The sequence below is a fragment of the Prenolepis imparis genome, unplaced genomic scaffold (assembly GCF_030444845.1).
Source record: "Prenolepis imparis isolate NDT839.2.m4 unplaced genomic scaffold, iyPreImpa1.0 SCAF_5, whole genome shotgun sequence".
In the NCBI taxonomy this organism is placed as follows: domain Eukaryota; kingdom Metazoa; phylum Arthropoda; class Insecta; order Hymenoptera; family Formicidae; genus Prenolepis; species Prenolepis imparis.
The window spans coordinates 15,893,519-15,915,778 of NW_028141163.1; the positions used below are offsets into that span (position 1 = coordinate 15,893,519).

Below are 22,260 nucleotides of genomic sequence, written 5' to 3' on the forward strand. Positions count from 1 at the left end.
CAATAATATTAATGTTTAATTGGAAAATTAAATATGTATTATATATGTAGGTACATATTTTAAAATGTATGTATGCTTTAAAAGGCTGAATAAATTATAAATAAAATAGAGCTTTAAAAGATTCTATAAATTATAAATAAAATGGAGAGATAGAGATTTATAAAAATATCTACATATATGAAACATAAAGCAAATCATATTATATATACATATATATTTCGCGTATTTAAATCTATCTGTTTATAATGAAATATATAGAATGTTACTTTCAGTGATATATCCAAAATAAACAAGATACTTGTTAAAATTCCGTCCTTCAAGTTAAGCTTCTAACCGACTGACTTACCTTTAATTCCGAGATGCTTGTACTGTTCATGAAAAAATTCTATGTTATATTCAACTGGTATTATTTTTTTTCTCGATCGTTTACTTCTTCAGAACGATGCATCATCATTGCTCGATCATCGAAGTGGGCGTCGGTGGATGTATACTCTGGTGCTTGCGGATGCACTCGTACTTAATAGCGACGCCGCGAAACATTTTGGCAGCGATCATGGATATTTCTTCCCGCGTTCTCTGGCGTTACGCCCTATCTATGTAGTTCGATTGTGTCTATCGCGCACGCGTCTCTCTTTTCTCCTTTTATTCTTTCGGCAGACACGTATATGGATAGATGCGTTCTCCGCATCGCATACACGTGCGCCACGCCGGGGATTATGCGACTGATGCGATGACCGAGCATGCATATTGGTAATTGACGAAGGTAGTCGAGATTAGCTCTGCACGCATCGCACGTGTAAACCGATACCCGCTGCCAGATACGCGTTGTTGATTGATCGCGGCCAATCTTGCACGTGCGGTCCAACTCGGAGAATCTCGGATAGTCGACTTCACTGTCTCGCCTCGAGTGTACAGCTTTCCATTGCAGCTGAAATATTAACGATATCTTGTATTGTAGCAGAGGAATGTGATATGTGAATTAATATGTAATTTTACGAATACCTTTTTTTGATTGATTATCATTGAAATTATTATTAGCTAATAAATTATTAGTTACTTATTGCAATTATTAGTTAATAACTGGATTGGGTATTATAATTTTTGGATGTTTAATTTAAATACATAACACATTAAATATCTAATAAAATTAATTGATCGTAAAAACAAAATTAATTGCATCTTTTTAACTTTGTATTAAATATTTGATTATGTTGGATATTTGATTTTTCAATAGATATGTAATTGAGTATCATAATAATACAAATAGAAACTTATGATTAAGAGATGAACTTATCATTTAAATATAATCTTTTTTTATATAAAATATTTACTATATATAAACTTCAAATTATTTATATAACTTTAATGAATTCAATTTTCGAGATTGTAGATACATGAAAAAAATGTGCGTTTTATACGAAAAAGATTAGAGAATTATTTTTATCTATCTGTATAGCGTTAAAATCTAAACTCAGTATAATTATATCCATAATTTCAATTCTTATTTAAAACTGAGTGAAAAATGTTTTCGATGTCGCAATATATCTCATTAGCGATACTCGTGAATACAAACTAGATAAATTGCATTTTTATCTGGTAATTCAAATTAATTAGAGATTAAAATATAAGATCAGTTTTTGCAATGTTACAGAAAATACACTTTATATCAAATATTTCGTAAGCGTTTTCGTTGTACGAGTAAACAGAGAGTAATGGAGATTATTCTATGTTTATTATTACAACATCCTGTGTGTATAACATCGATATTCGAATTTAACGAAATTATGTCAGTTTTTATCTGTACTATGTTATGAAACTCGCGTTATCAAACATGCTTGCTTTCGTACGCAATACAAGTTCAGTACAATAGTAATATATAACAATGCAACATAATCTACATTTTTTAAGAACTTGATAAAAAGAGAAAGAGAGATAGAGAAAAAACCAATTGAAATCTGAAAAAAGAAATAAATTAAAATGAATTTCATTAAATTTTCTAAGAACAGCTAGAGTCGATTATTACTGTCTGAATTTTTAATTTTCATTATTGCGATACAGTTTCTATAAAATATAATAATTATTTAAAGAATTAATTTTTCTAAATAGAGAAAAAGCGATAAATTAAAAAAAATCAGTAAAAGATATTAAACGCACATTGTATAGGATCTCGATATCGGTTTTAACATGTATATAGTTCGATTTGTGTATTTCGCGCAATGGCGCGCTACCTCGACGAAATATAAAAGTCGTATACGTGTCCGCGTGTTACAGGCTGCAGCGAGGACGACGCAGGTGTCGTGGATACAGAGGTGGGCGGAGGTTGTGCGGGTGAAGCGCCAACCGCAGGAGGTGGCGATGTTGCCGGAGACGGAGGTGGTGGTAGCGGTGGAACGCGCGGGGATGGTGGCGGCGACAGCGAGGGCGGATCATCCGCGAAGCAGCAGCAGAAGCAGGGTGGCGAAAGGTGCCCTCAGTGCGGCATCCTCTGTCGGGACGTCCGTGTCCTGCAGCTTCACCTCGAGGACACGCACAAAACGTCCTATACCATCGACAAGCACGATCTCAACGCCCAGTTCTCCCAAGTGGTGAGTGATCGCGATGACCCGTCAAGGACACACTCTTGTGGGGGCTTGGTTGTTCGCGTCCTGCGCGGGAACTTATCGATTATACCCCTCCAAAAGCGGGAGCCAGCTTTCCGTTGAAAGGCGCCGCTTGTCTGCTTTTCGCACACAATTTTCGAGGAGAAGGGAATAGGAATGTCTTTAGGTGATAGCACAGAGATCAGTTATGTTTAATTTTTTTTTTATAAAGGTCTCGAGATAGACACATAATGCGTAAAGTTTGGAGTTAGTGACTAAGGTATTTAAAAGAATGTAATTTAAAAGAATAAATAAGAAACTCTACATAAGAAATTTTGTGTAATTTATGCTATGAGAACTCTGATGATATATGCAAAAATTATATATAAATTATCACATATATTTAACATTATGATCTTTTCTATAGTTTGTATTAAAGATCTATCTTGGATTTATGTATCTTCTTTTCTAATTGCTGTTTGATATATCTCTTTTATACAGCAATGTAAATTACACGATGCTTCTTTCATTGTAATAAAACAAATAATTTCGAATTAATTAAATCATATGAATTTTGAATCTCGATTACGTGCGAATTTATCGATATTTTCTCAAGCTATAAGTTTTCTTAAATCTGAAACAAAACATCAGTTTTTTTTAGTATGATAATAATGTGTGTCCACATATTTATATATTGAGTTTTGCATTTATGCTTTTTTAAGTAAGTAAAACATTTGACAAAAATAAATAGATGTGACTCTAATAATATAATATAAAACAAAAGCGTAGAAAACAGATGTAAAAAATTGTTTTCAAAGAAATTTAATTATACACAAAATTTGAACGTTTTGCTCCCGTTTCAGATCATCTTCAGCAACTGTCGGAATTACAAAATAATACATGTCATAATAGAATGCAGTTCAAGCTGTAAGATTACGCATAGGAAATTACATACGATATCCAAAAAATCGTGCTTCCATTCCATCTCTAAGGATTCTTAGTGATTCTCACCAAACAAGCATGTCGAGCCTTGTGTTCAAATCATTAGGAAATAATATTCTTCAAGCAAGTTTAAAGTCATTTTCAAATAAATAAATATCGCTAAAATATCTTTATGTGAAAAAAAATTAATACAATACATTTAAAAAATTGACGTTCAATAAAAACGAATGTTCATTAATAAATATATATGTATATCCTTTTATACGTTAATTATATATACATATATTATATTAATAAATTAATTAGTTTTCTCAATAATTTAACAGTCCTGCAAGGTGTGTAGCAAAACGTTTGCCAACGTCTACCGGTTACAGAGGCACATGATTAGTCATGACGAAAGTGCCGTTTTACGAAAGTTCAAGTGTCCTCATTGCGAGAAAGCCTTCAAGTTCAAGCATCACCTTAAGGTACTTAATTATTATAATGATCCATTACAGTGTATAATATTATCTTATTATTTTTCATTTTAATATTACATTATTTTTCTTATATGTATTTTATATAATTAATATAGTATGTCATAAAGTAACTATTTTTTGTAATTTTTTATAATTTAATATTTATTTTTATTTTTGACGCAAATTTCTCTTGTTTGTATATTATCGAAAACAAATATATGACCTTAATAATGTCTGCTTTTAACTTAAAACTCGACTTTCCTTACAGGAACACCTGCGCATTCACAGCGGTGAGAAGCCATTCCAATGTAACAATTGCGGCAAGCGTTTCTCTCATTCTGGCTCGTATTCGAGCCACATGACGGCAAAGAAATGTTTGATAATGAATCTAAAGAAGTCAAGACAAAATACTATAAGTAATGTCGACCGGGGATCGAAAAAAACGCATCAGCAATTATCGGGACGACGCGAGGTTGATCTACTGACAGCTAATAATAACACGTTCTTGCCGATTTTGCCGAAATTATCACCTTCGGATTATCAGGAAATACAAAGGGAAGCTGCAAGAGAAGCAGGTAATTCTGTCAATGTTTCAATCAATGTTTAAATATATTTTTTTTATATTTGTGCGTGTGTGTTACTACACCTACGCACTCTCTCCTTGATTTTTTCATCTTTTATTTCTTGCGAATTTAATGGACAATTTAGAAGATTATTTTTTATGAAAAAGAGTATCGAGATAATGATAAAATTTTATTTGTAAATCGTTGAAATGAGAAATCAAAAAGCTCTTTTGTTTTATTAAACTTTAGATGGAAAATAGGAATATAGCAAAACGGTATTTTTTAATAGACTTTTAGTGGACTTTTGCGTTTTCGCAAAATTTTAAAAACCTTGATTATATAAGTATAATAAAAAATATCTAACAATAAGGATTCAAAATTAAGCAAATAATAAATCAAATGTATAATTTTTACAAATTCTATTTTAAATATGACTTTATATAAAAACCGCGTGTTACAAATTTTATCCATCCTAATTTTGAATATCAATGTCGAGATTGAAAATCAAGTAATTACAATTTGACAAAAACATTACATTGATAACTTGATTCTTGATACTTTTTCTAAAAAAAAAAAAAATTATCAAGAAATTCATAAACGAAAGTTTAATTAAACATATTCTATTCTTTATTTTTCTAAATCTGATTTGTTTAATACTTAGGTATATATGACGTGCCGACGTTGCTGCCTCAGATGATGGGATACGGAAATTATATCCTGCAGTCTTCGATAGGCAAGCTGCTGAACCAATTGCATTCTAAGCGGCTGGACGAAATCACCGAGCAGTTTGAGACGCATCGGGAAGTGATGAGTCCATCGACAGCGGATTCCGAGGGAACCGAAGGCACCGAGGGCAAGGAGTCCCCCGCGCCGGCGGATCCAATGCAGAGTCTCGATGCTGTTCGGCGAATTTTGGAGACCGTAAATACTTCCGTGACGAAGCAGCTACTTGAAGCGAATGTGCGAAAGCTCTCCACGTCTCCGGCTACAATGAAGCGAGAGCTTGAGGAAGATTATCAGGTAATGAGATTTAGTAAGAATCTTTTTCTTATTTTATCTTTCTATCTACACATTTACAACAAACTTAAATGTTGTATATTGAAATGACAAGCTTTATTAATTTAATTTAAAAAATTAATGAAAAAATTAAAAAAGAGAAAATCACAATTCTTATTAAATTTGATAAACTTAATAGTTATACAATATAAATTAATTCACGAATCAAAGTAGAACTTCAATATCTATGCCATGTAAAATTGCGCATTTGTTTTTCTTTTGAAATTGATTTAAACATTAAAATCTTACTTGCAGGATCAAGATAGCGAAATGTCTAGTGAGATGACACATTGTCCGGACTGGGCCGCATTGGACCAATATGACTCGCAAAGCGAAGGTCTAGCTGCGAAATTAGAAAATGTTAATCAACCGACATCGAGATCAGCAAGTAAGAAAAAAGTGGAGGACAGTTCTGAGGCGGATTCGGAGGATGAGGATGAGGGCAACCATATTCACAATGATAACGGCAGAAGGGTTAGAGCTAGGTCGCTCATAGACGATGAACAATTAGCCATTCTGAAAGGTTACTATTCCATTAATCCACGACCTAAAAAGGAGGAGATTATCATGATCGCTAATTGTATTAAATTCCCTACTCGTGTGGTACAGGTACGCATATTAAAAACATTGATTAATTACATTAAATTAAAAATGATTATACTTTTCTCTACTAATATAGTTAATATTTAATAAGTCTATAACAGTTAATCACAGCAATTATCGTACTACGTTTGAAATATATACATATATTTATACTATATATATTTATAATTATTTTATAGGTTTGGTTTCAAAATTCTCGAGCCAGGGATCGAAGAGAATCAAAAATGCCACCGGCTTTGGTACCTTTAGTCCTGGGAAATCAAATTGTTATCGAGCAGCCTTTGGATTTGTCTAAAAAGGAAGCACTTGTTGTATCAACGACCAAAGAAAGCAATATATCGAGTAGAAATACCTCGTCTCCTTGCGAGCAGAAGGACGATAATCCAACTCCGAATGTCGACAACGACGACCTCGAGGATTCGCCTCTCGTCATAGACGAAGAGACTGCTGGTGATCCTATTGAACCAAAGCGTACACCTACAAATGGAGAGATAATCACAAAGGTAATAATAAAATATAAAATATAAATTTCAAAGCTTTTATATAAATGATATAATTCATGTATTATCTGTTAGAATCAAAATCAAATGAATGCGAAAGGTGAAACTGAAGCTGTATCTCAATCGGAAGTAACTCCTGTAGCAACAGAAACCGAGCAGGGTCTTTATTCCTGTGATCGGTGCGACAAAACATTCTCGAAACACAGTTCTCTTATGAGACACAAGTATGAACATTCCGGTGAGTAAACTATTATCGTTATTGTTATCGCGATTTTAACGAAAGCCATTATCCAGTTTACAAACAATTTTTCTTCAATGAAATACGACAGTTTTCTTTTTTACAACTTTTCAATGTTTAATTAAGAATATTGAATATATTGGAAAATAAGATTTTATTAATTATAAATATTATTGAGATGAAAAGTTTATGAATGAAAATTATATTGATACTCTTTCGCATTTTTTCTCTTTTCTTTTTTATTAAGATTTATCAAGAAATCTTGATTTTTCCAGCTTATTGTGTTTTACTTTTATTTTAATTTTATTAGTCCTGGTCTACAATAGGTAATTTAAGTCCTAAGCAAATATGAAGAGAATGTTGTAATTAGTCAATTTCTTAAGGCTTAGAGCTTAAGTAACCTATTGTAGACCAGGACTTACGAACGAATGTTAATAAAATTGACAAATATTAGGGCAAAGGCCGTACAAATGCGTGGAGTGTCCAAGAGCGTTCAAGCACAAGCATCATCTGACTGAACACAAGCGGCTACACAGCGGCGAAAAACCTTTCCAGTGCTCCAAGTGCCTCAAGCGCTTCTCTCACTCCGGCTCCTATAGCCAGCATATGAATCATCGTTACTCTTATTGCAAGCCCTACAGAGAATAGAAATACTCCAGCTCATCTAAAGCTCGCTCGTTTATCTAGGTATAATATATGCAGTTCTTTCTCTTATGTTTAGAATTTTTCTCTTTTTTGTACGTGAATTTTCTTTCCGAGATTTTCATCTCTTGAGAAAATGCTAGAATGCCTTCATACTTTTTTTTTCGCATGAACTTTAAAGGGAGCCGCAACGTTTCACACGAGGCTATTATATATATATGTATGTCTATAAGATGCTGCGCGCGACATCACATTACAAAGCTATGGCGTTTTTATTGATGATCGGTTCGTACTTCAAAAAAAGAGAAACCTGATAAGCGAAAATTCTAACATATACTTCGAAAATTGTCGAAATATATGTTAGAATTTGTGATTGAGATGTGGGAGACGTGTATGACGTCTCTCTTGTATTGTCTGTGTGTGCGTGTGTGTGTCAACCGGTTTTAAATTTTAAAAAAGAAACAATACCGGTGAAAAAAAAATAGAAACGAAAAGAAACTATTTGCGGAGAGTGGCGTTGACAAATAAACCAAACGCATGTAACGGTACCAAAAAAGCATAATGCAATAATCTATTATATATATATTATATAATATACATAATATTTTAGTATTTTTATTAACAAAATATTATATATACCATGACAATAATAAAAAAACTAATTAATGTACAAATTTGTTAGCCACGTCCGTATGGAGAGCGCGATATCCATTCGTAAAATTAACGATAATACACGAGATACAAAACGTTTAAAGTGATAAAAACGAATGTTCGTCTTTTAAACAATTTCTGCGCGAAGCGACGTCATGTATGCATCTCGACAAATAATTTTCAAAATTTAGGTTCTAAAGATAATTCGGATTTGCAAGAATGGAAATCGCGCATAGTGTAAAACGAGTGCTCGTTCTACACAGATAAAGATGGAGATATATTGAGTTTACCGAATCAAATATATCTGAAGTACAGCTGTTAATTGAGCTTAATATTAAAAGACTTCGTCGGTCGTAAAGACGAAGATTAGAATCTCATGTTCCGCCTCCTCTTACAATGAATAACTTCACTCGATGAAAAAAGGCTATATTATTATATTACTATTATTATTATACATTATTGTATATGTAGAAAGAGAGAGAGTGAGAGGAAGAGAGAAAGAGAGAGAGAAAGAAATGTGGAATTTAAGGGCCATGCGGGTCGGTGATTGATGTCATGCGAGAAATATTCTTTTTAATTCTATTTTGTACTTACAAGGTGGCAAGTTGATGTGTTGCTATTCCTATAATACAACGTGATTATGGTTCGAGACGATGCAAATACATAGTATATCGTGCGCTACACATTCCGCGAGGATCCGTTTTCTCAGGGCCTCTTCATTTTTTATTTATCGCTTTTTCCTCTTGCAACGAATAACACCGCGTGGCACCTTTCATCGAAATCCCGATTTTGTTTCTGCAATATAGGATAAAAAAACAATCTCCCGAAATGTGCGACATGTGTGTTTCATGTAGGGAGTTTGTAGATCTATAGTTTCAATGGACCTGAATAATACAGAAATCCGAAAGACGTTTATGAAAGAAGTTTTAAAACGAATTAAGATATCTTTTTGCGTCTTTTGTATTTTTGTATTGAAAAATACAAAGATGTCTTGTATTTTAATGTTCTTGCATCCCATACAAGAAGTCTTTGTATTGAAAATCCGAAGACTCTTTTGTATCGAGAAGGTGCGACGAAGGATACGAAATGTGCATCAAAACCTCGCAATAATCTTTTCACCGAAATCCGAGGCCCGAATAACCATAACACCTAAATATGATATTAAATGCTTCCAACATTGTACTATTAAAATTATTATATTATGACGTTTATATGATTTTATTCGTTCGGACGCGTATAGATAAGAACGTATATTATATATATATATATACTCTTACAGATTGATAATACTCGAGAATGTATTTTATAACAGTTTATGCGTCTTTTTATTTACACGAGTACTACAAGTGATAAGTGATATTGTTATTGATAAAGAAAGATTGAGAAAGAAATATGAGATACAGATATTACCGTATTATTGAAATTTTGTGCCAATATGTGTGCGGCATACGGCAAACCGGTACGTCCTTGACGTTTCCTGTATGTAGAAGCTTCGGTTATCCGCGACAGGCATCGTGTTCACCACTACCACTCTACGAAAGAAAGAAAAAAAAGAAAGATGAAAAATGTGCAGATATAATGCTTATAATACTCATTTATTATAGTGTTAATATATGATTAAGAAATATATTTTTATATAATTATAATGTAATTATACGGATACGAGATAGTACACTAATCGATCGAGCAGCGGCTAATATTCGGCTGCAACGGATCTCTTCCTTACATCCGACACATAGAATTATCGTAATTTCTCTTTATCGGTGCGAAAAAAATCTATTCGTTCTCCTTCGTTTACGATCTGCAATATGCAATGATCCTTAATTGCATTTTATTTATATAGTTACAAGCGACAAGTCGTTCCTAACTGTATCTACTCGTTAGTAACAAAATTCAATGCGTATTTTTTCTATGATTCGTTCCTCAATGTTTTTTTATTTTTTTTTTTTATTAATGTTTAAATTTTATTTCTTCCATTTATCTTGTAATTTCTACATCTAATTTTTTTTTTAGTTAAGTACGTAATCGAATCGTTCGAGTCATTCTGCTTTGTATTTATATTAAGAATTGAAAGTAATATAATTTCGATGAGTTTAGTTCATGTAATTTATAGCTCAATGAAATTATATTGTTGTCAATTTTCAATTAACATCTTCGCTTTTCGAGTAACTTTCTAAGTGACTTCACGACCAACAACGGGTTAAGACATCAGGAGGGAAAGGCAGGAAAACTTACGAAGACAATATTATATATATACGTATATAGATAATATATATAAAGTATTATATTACATTTCTCTCCTCTGATTCGGGAGCTTTTGCGGCCCGCTTGCCTCAATATATGTACGTACTAATGAATAACGAAAAAAAAACCTTATATAAGTCGCGCCAGCTTTTGTGCATCGACATTATCTCCCGAACGAATAATAACAAAAAGAAAAACAGCGAAGATAATAAACTAGAAAAATAATAAGTGGAAAAGAGGGAAAAGATAAAAGAGCGATGAAAATTGTTATGATTGTTGAAGCAACGATTTAATAAGCACCATACGATGCCTTCCGTGAACGACCGAGCTTGCCTAGTGTTGCCAAGATAAACGAAAAATTACATAAATGTTAGTGCGACATTGTCGTCGAGAGCAGAATTACTTTCACGATACTCCTTAATTGCGCCATCCTCCTTTTATTTTCGTTCGCTAGAGATCGGTAATCGTAAAAAATAAAATAATACAAATTTTTAAACTGACAAATAACAATAGAAAAATTGTAACAAAAAGTATCCCCTTTTCTTCCATTCCTCCTCCTCTATGCTCTGCGAAATAAATCGTGGATCGACTATGCATATAAGGAGTTTCGTGAAACGTGCGAAAATTTTCAGATTTATTGTACTCAATGAATACTACATGGTCAAGCCATTGACCTTTTCATTGACTTATATATTATATAAATACCAAAAATGAATTGTATATATTATATATATAAATACTCGAAAACAAAAAAATACCGCAGACAATAATGTATCGTTTCTTTTTTAGAGATTAGACGGCGTAAGCATATTACACTATAGTATACATAAATATATATAAATATTGTAGACATATATTAAAAAACAAGATAAATTTACTATAAAGTGGTGGCATATATATATATTATATACACAATAGTGTATATATTATATATTATATATTATATATATATACACACAAAATTACATTTAATTGCCAGGAATAGCGATGTGGATATTATTGTAATACGACGAAGTGTGTGAACGTACTCGAACGAGAGAAAGAGATAATATTTGAAAGGCTCTTTTTGGCGATGTAGTGCCTGTTGCGCAAGCTCCGAACGATGTAATTTTATAATTAATATGTAATTTATTGATAAAAAAACGCGCGAAGAAATTTTTAAAACTCGTCACGCAACTAATTCCGTAGAAAAAAAAATTATCTTAATTATTTCCAAGATAAATTTTATGTCTTTTGAAATATGCTATCGCTGAATTAACAATTTTTTAACATATTTTTCACACGTTAAGATAATTATGAATTATAATCGGAATACGTAACTAGAATTATTTGCACACGTGACGATAATGTAATTTATGCCAAATATTCAGAAACAAAATTAATTATGCACAACGACATAAAAATAATTACTGAGAGAGCAAATTATTCTCAAGAATTATTTTAAAAATTTATCTTAGCTTTATTTTTTTTTTTGTTGTTACAAATCGAATATTAATATATCGAGTTCTCTATTTTTTTATTTTATATTAAAAATAGAGTAAGTAACAACATATTGATTTTGTAGAAAAAACTAATGAGAGAAACAATATCTATATTTGTATACAAAAGTTTCTTTTATTATCTTTTTATAAATTAAAATTGTAATCTCTTTTATAAAACATTCAATGCGAAATCATTAAAAAATGTTGTACACATTAAAAATGATATCATCTATCTTAAAAATATTTGCACATTCTTGATAAAAATACAACTCACCTTTGTTAAATCCTGCTCTGGCTCTGATATTTTTTGCACACAATAATTATGTAACTGCATAAGATTTTCGGTATTAATTTCATATGAAATAGTCCAATTTAATGTTTAAAACGCGAGAAACATTGTTTTTTTTTGTGGCTAAATAAATATTGTTCTCTGTAAAAAAGAACTAAAATTAATACTTGAATTAACCAAGGACGATCTTACGGAATTCGATCGTCGGCGATGGGCATTCGAGACAGACGCATACAAATTAACTAATTAATATATAAATGAATTAATTATTATATAATCGATACGCGGAGATTCTTGCGCTGCGCTCACTATATCGTTAACTTTCGTGGCACTAACGATTCATGGGACGACGGTAGGGAAAGAGGAAATAAAGAAAAATAAATGTATGTGAGACACGAAGTTCCATCCATAATAAATAAATGAAAATATTATACAGTTAGGCCGACTTTTCCGCCAGTTCGTGCCTTTTTTCTGCAGGGAGAGAGAGCGAGAGAGAGAGTGCAGTTTGGGAAAATCCAATAATCTAATAATATGTGCTACGATGTAATCGCGCGATAATAAGAGTATGAGAGAGAGAGAGAGCGAAAGGGTAAATTAGCCAGTTTAAAAAAAAGCCAGTTTTAAAGAATAAAGTAAGAAAAATTAAAGATAGAAAAACGAAAAAAAAACGAGGAAACAATGCGAGAAACTGAGAAAACGTCAGAAACCGATGCGCAGAAAGAACGATTGAAACGAATGTTATAAATGCAACAAAAAAAAAAAAAGAAAAAGAAATAGCAAAAATACATTTATTATTACATGTGGATTATTACATAATATATATTTTCGGAAAACGCGCTGCGGTACTCGTATTCTTTCGACTAAAAAAAAAAAGAAAAGTAAAAGAAAACGCGGAGGATAAACCGAAAGGCGAAAAAAAAGAAGAGACATGCGTGAATCGTACATGTTTACACGCGAACGCGAGAGAAATAGAGCGACGAAAAGAATATGTGAGGAGAGAAAACTATAGCAATTGTTGAACATTCGTTAAATTGTCCTCGTTTCACGATGTAATAAAGGCTATTTTACTTTGACGTCCCGCTGTTGTTTCCTGTTTTATGATTGATGACCCTGTGTTCGCATAAAGCATGCACGATTTTTAAATACAATAAATAAATTCTAACACAAAATACGGATAGGATACATCTAGATAACGTGAAAAAATACGGCATGCTATACCTTAGCAATACGATGTGAAATTGAAAGCTTTATAAAGTCTAGAAATGTGTAACTAAACATTAGATATATTTTACCACTATTAATATCACAACGTTTACATTTTCCCTGAGATTTAACATTTTGTTATCCGAGCCCAAATATAATTTGTACACAATTGTATTTAGTATTAAAAAAATGTATAACTCATTTTTTTTAACCGAAGTATAATAGTCTTCATTCTACATTTGAGAAATCGGATATAAAATTCGAAGACAAAAGAATTTAATTTAGAATAATTTTCTCAATTTTTTCTAAAGACGCAAGTAAATTAAATTATTATTATATTAAAGCCTACAATTCTATTATCTTTATATACATTTTAATGAACTATTCAATTAAACTTATACTATTCAACAATCTCTAAGAGAATAACGGGCTCAGATCTCAAGGCGTAACATTAACAATGAAAATTCATGACTAATATTACATAGCTAGTTTTAGACACTGAATATCAGCCGCGTCGCCTTTGTATCTATTTAGCTGCCGCAATAGGTGCAGTTTCGGCTGTTTACAGTGCGTCGTATGCAGCTCGTATGACGTACACATGTTCAATAAGATGGGTTCCTGCAGACTTTTCAATGGATTTCTATTGACAATGCTCTCGAACAGCCATACGGCCGCCCTCAGCTGACCGGTATACAACAAACACACCGCAATGTTATTAATCAACATTACGTTGGAGGGATCTAACGCCGACGCCGACTGAAAGTAGTTGTAGGCTTCTTGAAAGGCGTTCTGCGCGACTGCCATTAATCCGCTGTCCACCAGTTCCCGGACGCTCGTTGTCTTTTCCTCCTTATTACCGCGAACGAGAAACTTCTCCGCCGCAGAGACGTCGCCGAGGAACAAATGCACCCTTCCTATGGCCGACCTCAAGATACCTATCTGCTCCGCAGTCCAATCGGGCAGCTTGCACAGATCCTCCAGTATCTCTATCGCAAGAATATAGTTTCTCATACCGATGGCACAGTTGACAATGGAAATGAGGATCCTGGTTCTTCTGGCTGTCCATAGTTTCACGGCCTCGCGCTGATCGGACTCGCTGATCTTCGCGTGTGTTCCTTCACCGCTAAGCCCGGCTTGGAAATTGGCTATAATCTGCTGGAGGGTCGCTAAAAGTTTGTACAAATTATCCAACGCTTGTTTCGCCTTATCGTAATACGAGGGAATCTCCGCCAGCAATAATCTGAAAGCGAACGACGCCATGGAGCCGGGTCTGGTGCCGTATAATTCCGGATAAAAGGTGAAATACATGTCGGGCTTATCGAGATTACCGAACGGCTTCGATTCGTTCTCCAGCACATCCATCTGCCTCAACTTGACCAACAGCGAGAGCCTCGTATACCAGAGCTGCAGAGAATGAGGCGTATGCTTGCTAGGTTGATTGATCTTGCCGTAACCTTGAGCATAGATAGCCAGCAGTCTGCCGGACAGATTGACAGCCGCTCGGTAGCAACCGGCCTGTATCAGATTCCTCAGACCGCGTTCATCCTGTGTTACGTCGGACGCCGTGAGCACATTCCGATGGATGTTCTCATCCTCGCCCAGAAAATGGATAGACGCGTTCTTTATCAAATCCGGCATGTCGCCCTGGACGGCTAGTCCAGGCATGGTGAGATTCTCGCGATCCAGGTGACTCGTGCCTGCTGCGGAGGTCGCGATAGAACGTAGGATCTTTCGCGTATGATCGGATGGTATCCAGACATCTCGCTGCGCGTCGCTCAAAATGTTATGCTCGACTCGATCGACCGTCGTGTCCAGCAGCGAAGGCGACGTAGACGTTCGTAAGGTGTCTGCGTCCAAACAGCTGGTCGACGCGACGTCCGACAGAGGACCTAGACCTACGGATGAGATCGATTGCACGTCGAAGAAGTCGGGCCTCTTGAGCAAGACGATCTCGTCGAAGATCGGCCTCGCGTTGTTGAAATAATTGATTTCCATGTCTCTCCTCTCCGCGTCCACGTCTCTTGACTTTGTCGCGTTATCTTCTGTCATCTTTTCTTCACGTAGGCGAAATAAAGTTATCTTATTCCAAACGTTGAACGTGCGTTTATCAGCTGGAGAACTCTAATTTTTGAAGAAAATTATCTTGTTAAACTTGATCAAGTTATTGTCGAACTTGAAATAAAAGTTTTCCTTTCTATATGAATATAAATATGTGTCTTTACTTACACTTTCGCAGAAATGTTATTTCATTCTCATTGTGTTTAAACTATTAGAAAGTTACTGTTATTGACAACAGAAACTTATACTATATAAAATAAATATTGAGGTTATTCTACACCTGACACCTGTCAAACCTAGCGAAGTTCAAGTCCCGTCCAAATGATAATCAAATTTAAGGCTATTTGCAATAATAAGATAGCGCGATTTCTATTTCGAAAATCATCCAATAGGAATCATTGGCCGCGTTCAACAGACTCAACTGCAAGTAGCAATCGAACGTGATTGGTTTCTACTTTCAGATCCAGCCAATCAGCATCGAATGACATCGGAAAATTGCTCAACTGTTGAGTCTGCTGCATGCGGCCATTGACCAATCAAGACGAAAGGAGCGAAAATCTTTTTCGAAGTCGAAGCGCATGGTAATAAATTTAATGGCGCTAAAAGAAAGATAGGGTTGCGCTAGGTTGCATTTTGAAAGCTGCGAGAAAGATGTTGTCTAATGTAATTTTTGACAAAACGCGCGAAAATCGTGGTGCATAACGTTAAACCACGCAAGAAGGAGCTCGAGTTACGCGGAAAATATCACTGCGCAAAACCACGTGAAACGAATGGTGAAAATTTAGCGAAGACATTTTGTGGAGGTTAACCGGCATAACTTCAACGGACAAGATGATTGACACTGACAAGAAGGGCTGCAAGGAACTCCTGACCCAGCGAATGCTGTTGGCTGTCCTCTCAAGCATAGCATTGCAATTCTTTCTAATCTGCTGCCTCGTCCTGCTTACAAATTTCAGCGTAGATTACGTACACTGGCTTCAGAACACATGGACAACCGTAACGTCGCTACGAATGTGGATTTACCTCGTCATCGTCGCGGCGATCATCATCCTACAGGGTGTTTTCTGCAGCAAAATTTATCTCCACAGTCCGCCGTATTACAAGAGCAGATTCACCAAACTGCGCGCGACTCTCACAGTTCAAAACCTGGGTCTGAAAGCCTCGTACGTCGTTGTGGGTGGTATTTTGGCCTGGTTGCATTTGTCCCTGAAAGGAGGAACGTACAATTCCTTGACTGCGGACTGTAGCATCGTATATGGAACATGTTTGGTGGAGGAATATTATTTCCTACTATTCAGCGGTTTATGGAGCGGATTATACTTCTCTGGCAAGACTAATGACTTTACCAAGTATTTCCGGTTTTCCATTATAGCGCAGTCCAAATTTTTCCGACTGAAACAAGGAATTTACACTATGCTTCCGAAGCTGATTGTCTCCTCTATGTGGTCGACTCTGTATTACATGGCTGTTTACTATTTCCTAGGATCCTACTGTCGTGGAGCACTGCTCTCTGTGATTTCCGTGCAAACTGAAGTTGAACCTTTGGACAATATGTCTAGATTATTAAATCTGACATTAATATTACAATTGTGGCTTCACCAATTTATATTCATACTGACAATAAGCAGCACTTACTTGTTGTTTGAAGTTTATCTGACCGAATGGATTCCATTTAAATTCGGTTCAAGCGGTGTATACAGTGCGGACGCTTCAGAATTAACACTTATCGATGCACTGTCAATGGACAAGACACCAATTATGCAATACTTAGGTTATCTAGACTTAGTTACCTTAGCTCAAAAGGAGAAAATGAGAAGAGGGATGTTATTTACTCTCAGTCAACCAGGCGGTCATCCATACAATTGGAATTGCATTGTGCAAAAATGTATAGATGTTCTTAAGAAGTTTTCATTGGACCTCAATGCCATATCCATAAAACCTCAAGAGCAGCAATTCTGTTATAGCACAAAAGTATGGCCAGCAAGAATTGTACAACCTGCACAACCTGCACAAAAGGATCGTATATATCATATGCGGAAGTTAGTACCGGATAAACCACCAATGTTATCAACAGAAGCAGAAACAAAAGAAGTTCCTTACAGTGGCACGTTTATCCAAAAGTTTATCAAACAGAAACAAGAAACTTTTGTAGCTTATTTATTTTCTAAACCACTTATTAATTATATCTTTGGTGAACAAGACGATAATAAAATTCGTTATGTCTTACTCAATGGACAGCTAGTGATTTGGGCAGCCGAAGCTATTTCATCATTATCGGTATTTTCGCTCAGTGAAGATTCTTACGGTGTTGTACAAAAAGATGTGCCAAACATTATCAATACTTTGTTGTCGGTGAAGCAGGTCGTAGATAAACTGCAAAAATCACCTGTATTAGCAAGAAAAATGCTAGCGGATGATAAATTAATTAAAGAAATTTTTACCTCTTTACGAAGTGCGATTAAACGTAGTCTGTATAGAATTGTTACAAATTTTGAACCATATATCAATGATTTATGTCTTGAATCTTCGACAATAGAACAATTGCAAGGCTTTCTCAATTATAGAGAATAGTTTATAAATATTAATATCACAAGTGTGTTTATATTATATATATAGAATATAAATCTGTCAAAAAACCTGCATTTTTCATATTAATTATAATCGAAAGAACTATTTTTTTTTTACATATTCTTAATTGCCTAATTACACATAAGTTCTTTTTTATACTTTATATTCATGGAGAAAAATAAAATATGTAAAAAAAAGAATAATCAAAAATATCTGCATTGAAATATGTTACTCTGTTGATTTTTAATATTTAGTTTAATGTATTTATGTGTACGTGTAAGAATACAAATGTACATGGAAATGGCAAAAAATATTTTTTTTATGCAGATATATTTCTTAATAATAATAATATAATTGTATATCCATAATAAACGTCAATTAAAAAATAAAAAAACCTTTATATTATATCTTGTCATTAGTAAGTGTTAATTTTGAGAAGAGTTGTATGTTATGTACAGACGCAAAAATTTCGAATGTATCTAAAATATTTCGGTCTATTGTGTTGATTTTTTTTTTATAATTGAAAGTATTTACACGCATGATGTACGGACAATTCATATGCTATATGTTACATTTTTTTTAAGTGTTGCACTACACTTAGACTATAAAATAATTTCTCTCGTAGTGTTTTCCAATTTTTCATTTGCGCCTCTTGGATTTGTCGCAAATAATCTTGTAGCGTCTCGTTTTCCGATATCGCGATACCATGCCACTTTAAGAACACTGCCAAGTAAGCTTGCGACAATTCGAAATCAGTCTGTTGTTTTATCATGTAATGAAGCATCTTCATAAATTGCAACATCGACAATTCCGCGGAACTCTCATCCAGAGATAATGATTGAATCTCGAAATCGATGTCGTTGGGATTCATCGCTTTCAATTTTTCTATCACCTCTGAAAAATTGTCGGTCGTGCTGGTTGATTGCAGACTTTTGTTAAATGACGTGAGATTTTGTAAAGCGGAATGAACAGGCGCGGCTTCGGTTTTGTCAGTTTTAACGTCCGAGAAATCGAAACGTAATTGCAATGACGGAATCGTGGGTAGGAAGAACGGCGCTGTCTCGGGAGCTTTTGGCGCCTGTTGCGGCTTATTTCGCCTTTTAATAATGTCGATGTCGAGTAGATTCTGCCATCTCGATTGAGCTACAGCGGACATAGTTATGAGATCACTATCGAGCTGATCAGGAGACGTGTAATCTAGCTCCGCAGCGACGACGACATCATCCTCGTCAACTTTCTCGGCTTCTACGGAAGAGCCGGGGAGTAACACTTCGGGTATCATGTCGTCCTTACTGATGGCCTTCAACGATACATGCGAATAGAGCATACGATTCGACCACAAGAAGATCCCCATGTTACGTACGTGCACAGTTGCAAGGAATTCTGCTGTCGGAGAGAAATTTAAAGATATGCAAGCTTCAGGAACCTGTAAAAAATTTATAATTAATATAATATAAATTTAATATAAGATTAAATTTAATATAATTTTATATTAAATTTAATATAAGATTTAATATAATATTAATATAAGATTTATAATTAATATAATATTTCTGTGATGCGCTGCTTTCTTAGTCTAATTAATATAAAAAGATAATATCAAAACAAGTTGCGTAGATATTTAAAAAGTTTTTAACGCTTTTTTTTTAAACGTGTTTTAACCTTTTTTTAATTTACGCTGTTTTACATTTTTATCTATACTGAAATTCGAAATATATATGATTAAGATCAAATTTACCTGAAAGATATCTATTAAGTGTGAAGATGGTATATCCCAAGTGCGAATTGTGCAATCCATAGATGCTGTGATTAACCACCTAGAGTCAGGATTGAAACACGCGTCTGTTATTCGTCCCTCGTGTCCTTGAAAATGCCGAACTATCTTTCTTGTATCCAGATCCATTAACACAATATCGAAATTTTCTAAAGCTATAACTACGAGGGAACTCTCATTGTGATATCGTATCCATTCGATCGAGTCTTCCAGCGATAATATCGTCCTTGCCGTTGTCATATCTATGATAATAGAAGAATTACATTAAAATCTATTTAGAAAAAAATATATTTTTGTTTATAATATACAGATACCTTTTCTAGGTTTAAAGTCCCAAAACTTGATTTTTGCGTCTCTGCCGGCAGTGATGAGAGTTTGATTCAAATCGTCGACCATGAGGCCTTTAACAGGACCCTCGTGAGCACCATTTTCGTTCCCATAGGATGCCCTGTGGATTCCAGATTGAATGTTAAATCTCTCAACGTGACCCGTGTTGTAACCGATCACGACGAAGTTTCCGCATCTCGTTAAACACAAGCAGGTCGCGCTGGCGTTATAATTATTCTTAAATCTCTCGGGCAGCAGTTTAAGATCGCCCATCTTCTGCAGATGAGACGACCAGGTAGTGACTACTCCCAAGCCGGAATGAGTGGCCGCTATGTTGCACCATTCCTTCTCGCGCGTTACCTCGAACGCGAGCTCGGTTATCGGCGGCATCAGCAGCGGATCGTCGACCGAGTGGCCCTTCTTCTTAGATGCCTTCCTATTGAACGAGGCTCTACCTAGACTCTTGTTCAGTATCTCCGTGACGGTGGAAAACAGCCGGAGGGACGAGTCGCCGCCCGCGGTCAGCAGATAATTACCATCGTTCCCGTAAAATCGAACGATCGTCGGAGGTTCCATGTGACCCTCTCTTATTCTTAAGAGCCTACCTCCTCCGTCGCTCATATCGAATATCCACAGCTTCAGGGTATTGTCAGGCGAGGACGAAACCAACAGCGGCTCGTTCGGTGTGAATCTCAGACCTGTAACAGAGCCATTGTGAGCATTGCACAGCTGACTCTCCACCGTTCGTTGCTCCAAATTCCAAATCACGATCTGTCCGCCTAAACTGCCGGTTGCCATGACGGGATGGCCGTCCGTACGGAAGCTGATGGACACCACCGGGCCCCAGTCTTGCACCAGTTCGAAGAGGGTCTCGTCGAACTTGAGATTATGCAGAATGATTCGGCCGTCATTTAAACCTATCGCAGCTACGTCTATCGCAGGCGCTTGCTCCAATGCTGTCACGCTGCTCTGCCATCCTTTAAACATATAGACCATTTTCATCAGTTTGATGTTCCATAGCTGCAGCTGACCCTGTTCGCTACCCAGCAAGATTTTGTTTACGTAAGTATTGGGATGTATCAACGTGGTTATCTTGAAGACGTTATTGCTAAAGTTCAACTCCAGCAGTAGGCTCTCGTCCTTAATGTTCCAGACCCTCAACGTGCTGCTCTCATCGATGGACAGCAGGTGAGCGCCAAAAGGTAGCAGAATATGTACCGCGCAACCGTGACCCTTGTATGTGTGCTTCAACTCCGTTCCCCTTCGCCAGGCGTAAACGTTATTCCCGCTCGCCGTATACACGTGGAAGGTGTCCGTAGCCAGGCAAGTGATGTCTTCGTCGTGCATCCCAGAAACGCTCAGCAGAGTGAAGTGTTTACATCCGTAAGTGTGGAACTCTCTGCCCACGCAAGTGACGACGAAGTGCTCCTTCCTTCTCAGGATGTACCTCGTCACCAGAGGTACGTGATTGCTGACATACCCGAGGGCTCGATTCCGTGCGAATATCCTGCTCTGCACCATGTTGTGTATCTCGATCAGAGAACCTCGGAATTTTTTTTTTCTATTTGATCGAGAGTATCTTTAAATTCTGCAAAATATCCAGCACATTTACATCTAGACTTTTAATTATATAAATTATTTCTTTCGTTCAAGCGAGGTTAGATTCAACACAACCATGCTTGCGACCATGCTTGATGCACAAAAATTCGAAATATAATCCATCTGAGACCTCTCGCGGTGAAAATGTGAAGCTTCAACTTCACGGTTACCAACTTCGAGAGATAAATTCTCTATATAAAAAAACTATTGAAAGAATAGAAAAGAATGGACAATCATCATCCCTTTTTTGTTTCTACCGGGCTATATATAATCATTTATGATTGTTTACAGCTGATGACATTGCATTTATAAGATGGATTTCTGTTTATAATTAGAATTAATTGTAGCAGAGATATATTTTCTCAAAAATATTTTAAGCAAAAACGCGTCGAATGAGTGCAAATTCATTGATATTTGAGATGAGGTCGCTAAACTGAATAATTACCATTTTTTGTTCGTGGAATATTATATTTATATTTATATGT

General features: G+C 35.3%; 4 protein-coding genes across 7 annotated transcripts in view; 2 read left to right on the plus strand and 2 right to left on the minus strand.

Moving 5' to 3' along the window:
* The window catches only part of Zfh1 (Zn finger homeodomain 1), a 33,032-nt gene extending 19,713 nt beyond the window's left edge, over nt 1-13,319 (plus strand). For all 4 annotated transcript variants that reach the window (XM_083039164.1, XM_083039167.1, XM_083039165.1 and 1 more), the window contains 8 exons: nt 2,272-2,585; nt 3,848-3,988; nt 4,248-4,554; nt 5,204-5,562; nt 5,854-6,207; nt 6,381-6,704; nt 6,777-6,939; nt 7,394-13,319. In XM_083039164.1, the coding sequence (XP_082895290.1) occupies nt 2,272-2,585; nt 3,848-3,988; nt 4,248-4,554; nt 5,204-5,562; nt 5,854-6,207; nt 6,381-6,704; nt 6,777-6,939; nt 7,394-7,587 (2,156 nt within the window). In that variant the 3' untranslated portion in view covers nt 7,588-13,319. The remainder of the gene's footprint in view (nt 1-2,271; nt 2,586-3,847; nt 3,989-4,247; nt 4,555-5,203; nt 5,563-5,853; nt 6,208-6,380; nt 6,705-6,776; nt 6,940-7,393) is intronic.
* On the minus strand, nt 13,020-16,090 carry LOC145936713 (trafficking protein particle complex subunit 12). Its single transcript, XM_083039169.1, has 2 exons — nt 15,676-16,090; nt 13,020-15,570 (listed from the first exon to the last, which is right to left on the minus strand). The coding sequence occupies exon 2, from the start codon at nt 15,496-15,498 to the stop codon at nt 13,927-13,929; it is 1,572 nt and encodes a 523-aa protein (XP_082895295.1). The 5' UTR covers nt 15,499-15,570; nt 15,676-16,090; the 3' UTR covers nt 13,020-13,926.
* Nucleotides 16,091-16,107: 17 nt separating this feature from the next.
* Nucleotides 16,108-18,282, plus strand: Ndc1 (Nuclear division cycle 1). The gene has a single exon (XM_083039168.1). The coding sequence runs from the start codon at nt 16,339-16,341 to the stop codon at nt 18,076-18,078; it is 1,740 nt and encodes a 579-aa protein (XP_082895294.1). The 5' UTR covers nt 16,108-16,338; the 3' UTR covers nt 18,079-18,282.
* A 105-nt stretch (nt 18,283-18,387) lies between these two features.
* Nucleotides 18,388-21,867, minus strand: LOC145936709 (WD repeat-containing protein 36). Its single transcript, XM_083039163.1, has 3 exons — nt 20,164-21,867; nt 19,814-20,091; nt 18,388-19,501 (listed from the first exon to the last, which is right to left on the minus strand). The coding sequence occupies exons 1-3, from the start codon at nt 21,695-21,697 to the stop codon at nt 18,644-18,646; spliced, it is 2,670 nt and encodes an 889-aa protein (XP_082895289.1). The 5' UTR covers nt 21,698-21,867; the 3' UTR covers nt 18,388-18,643.
* Nucleotides 21,868-22,260: the final 393 nt, after the last annotated feature.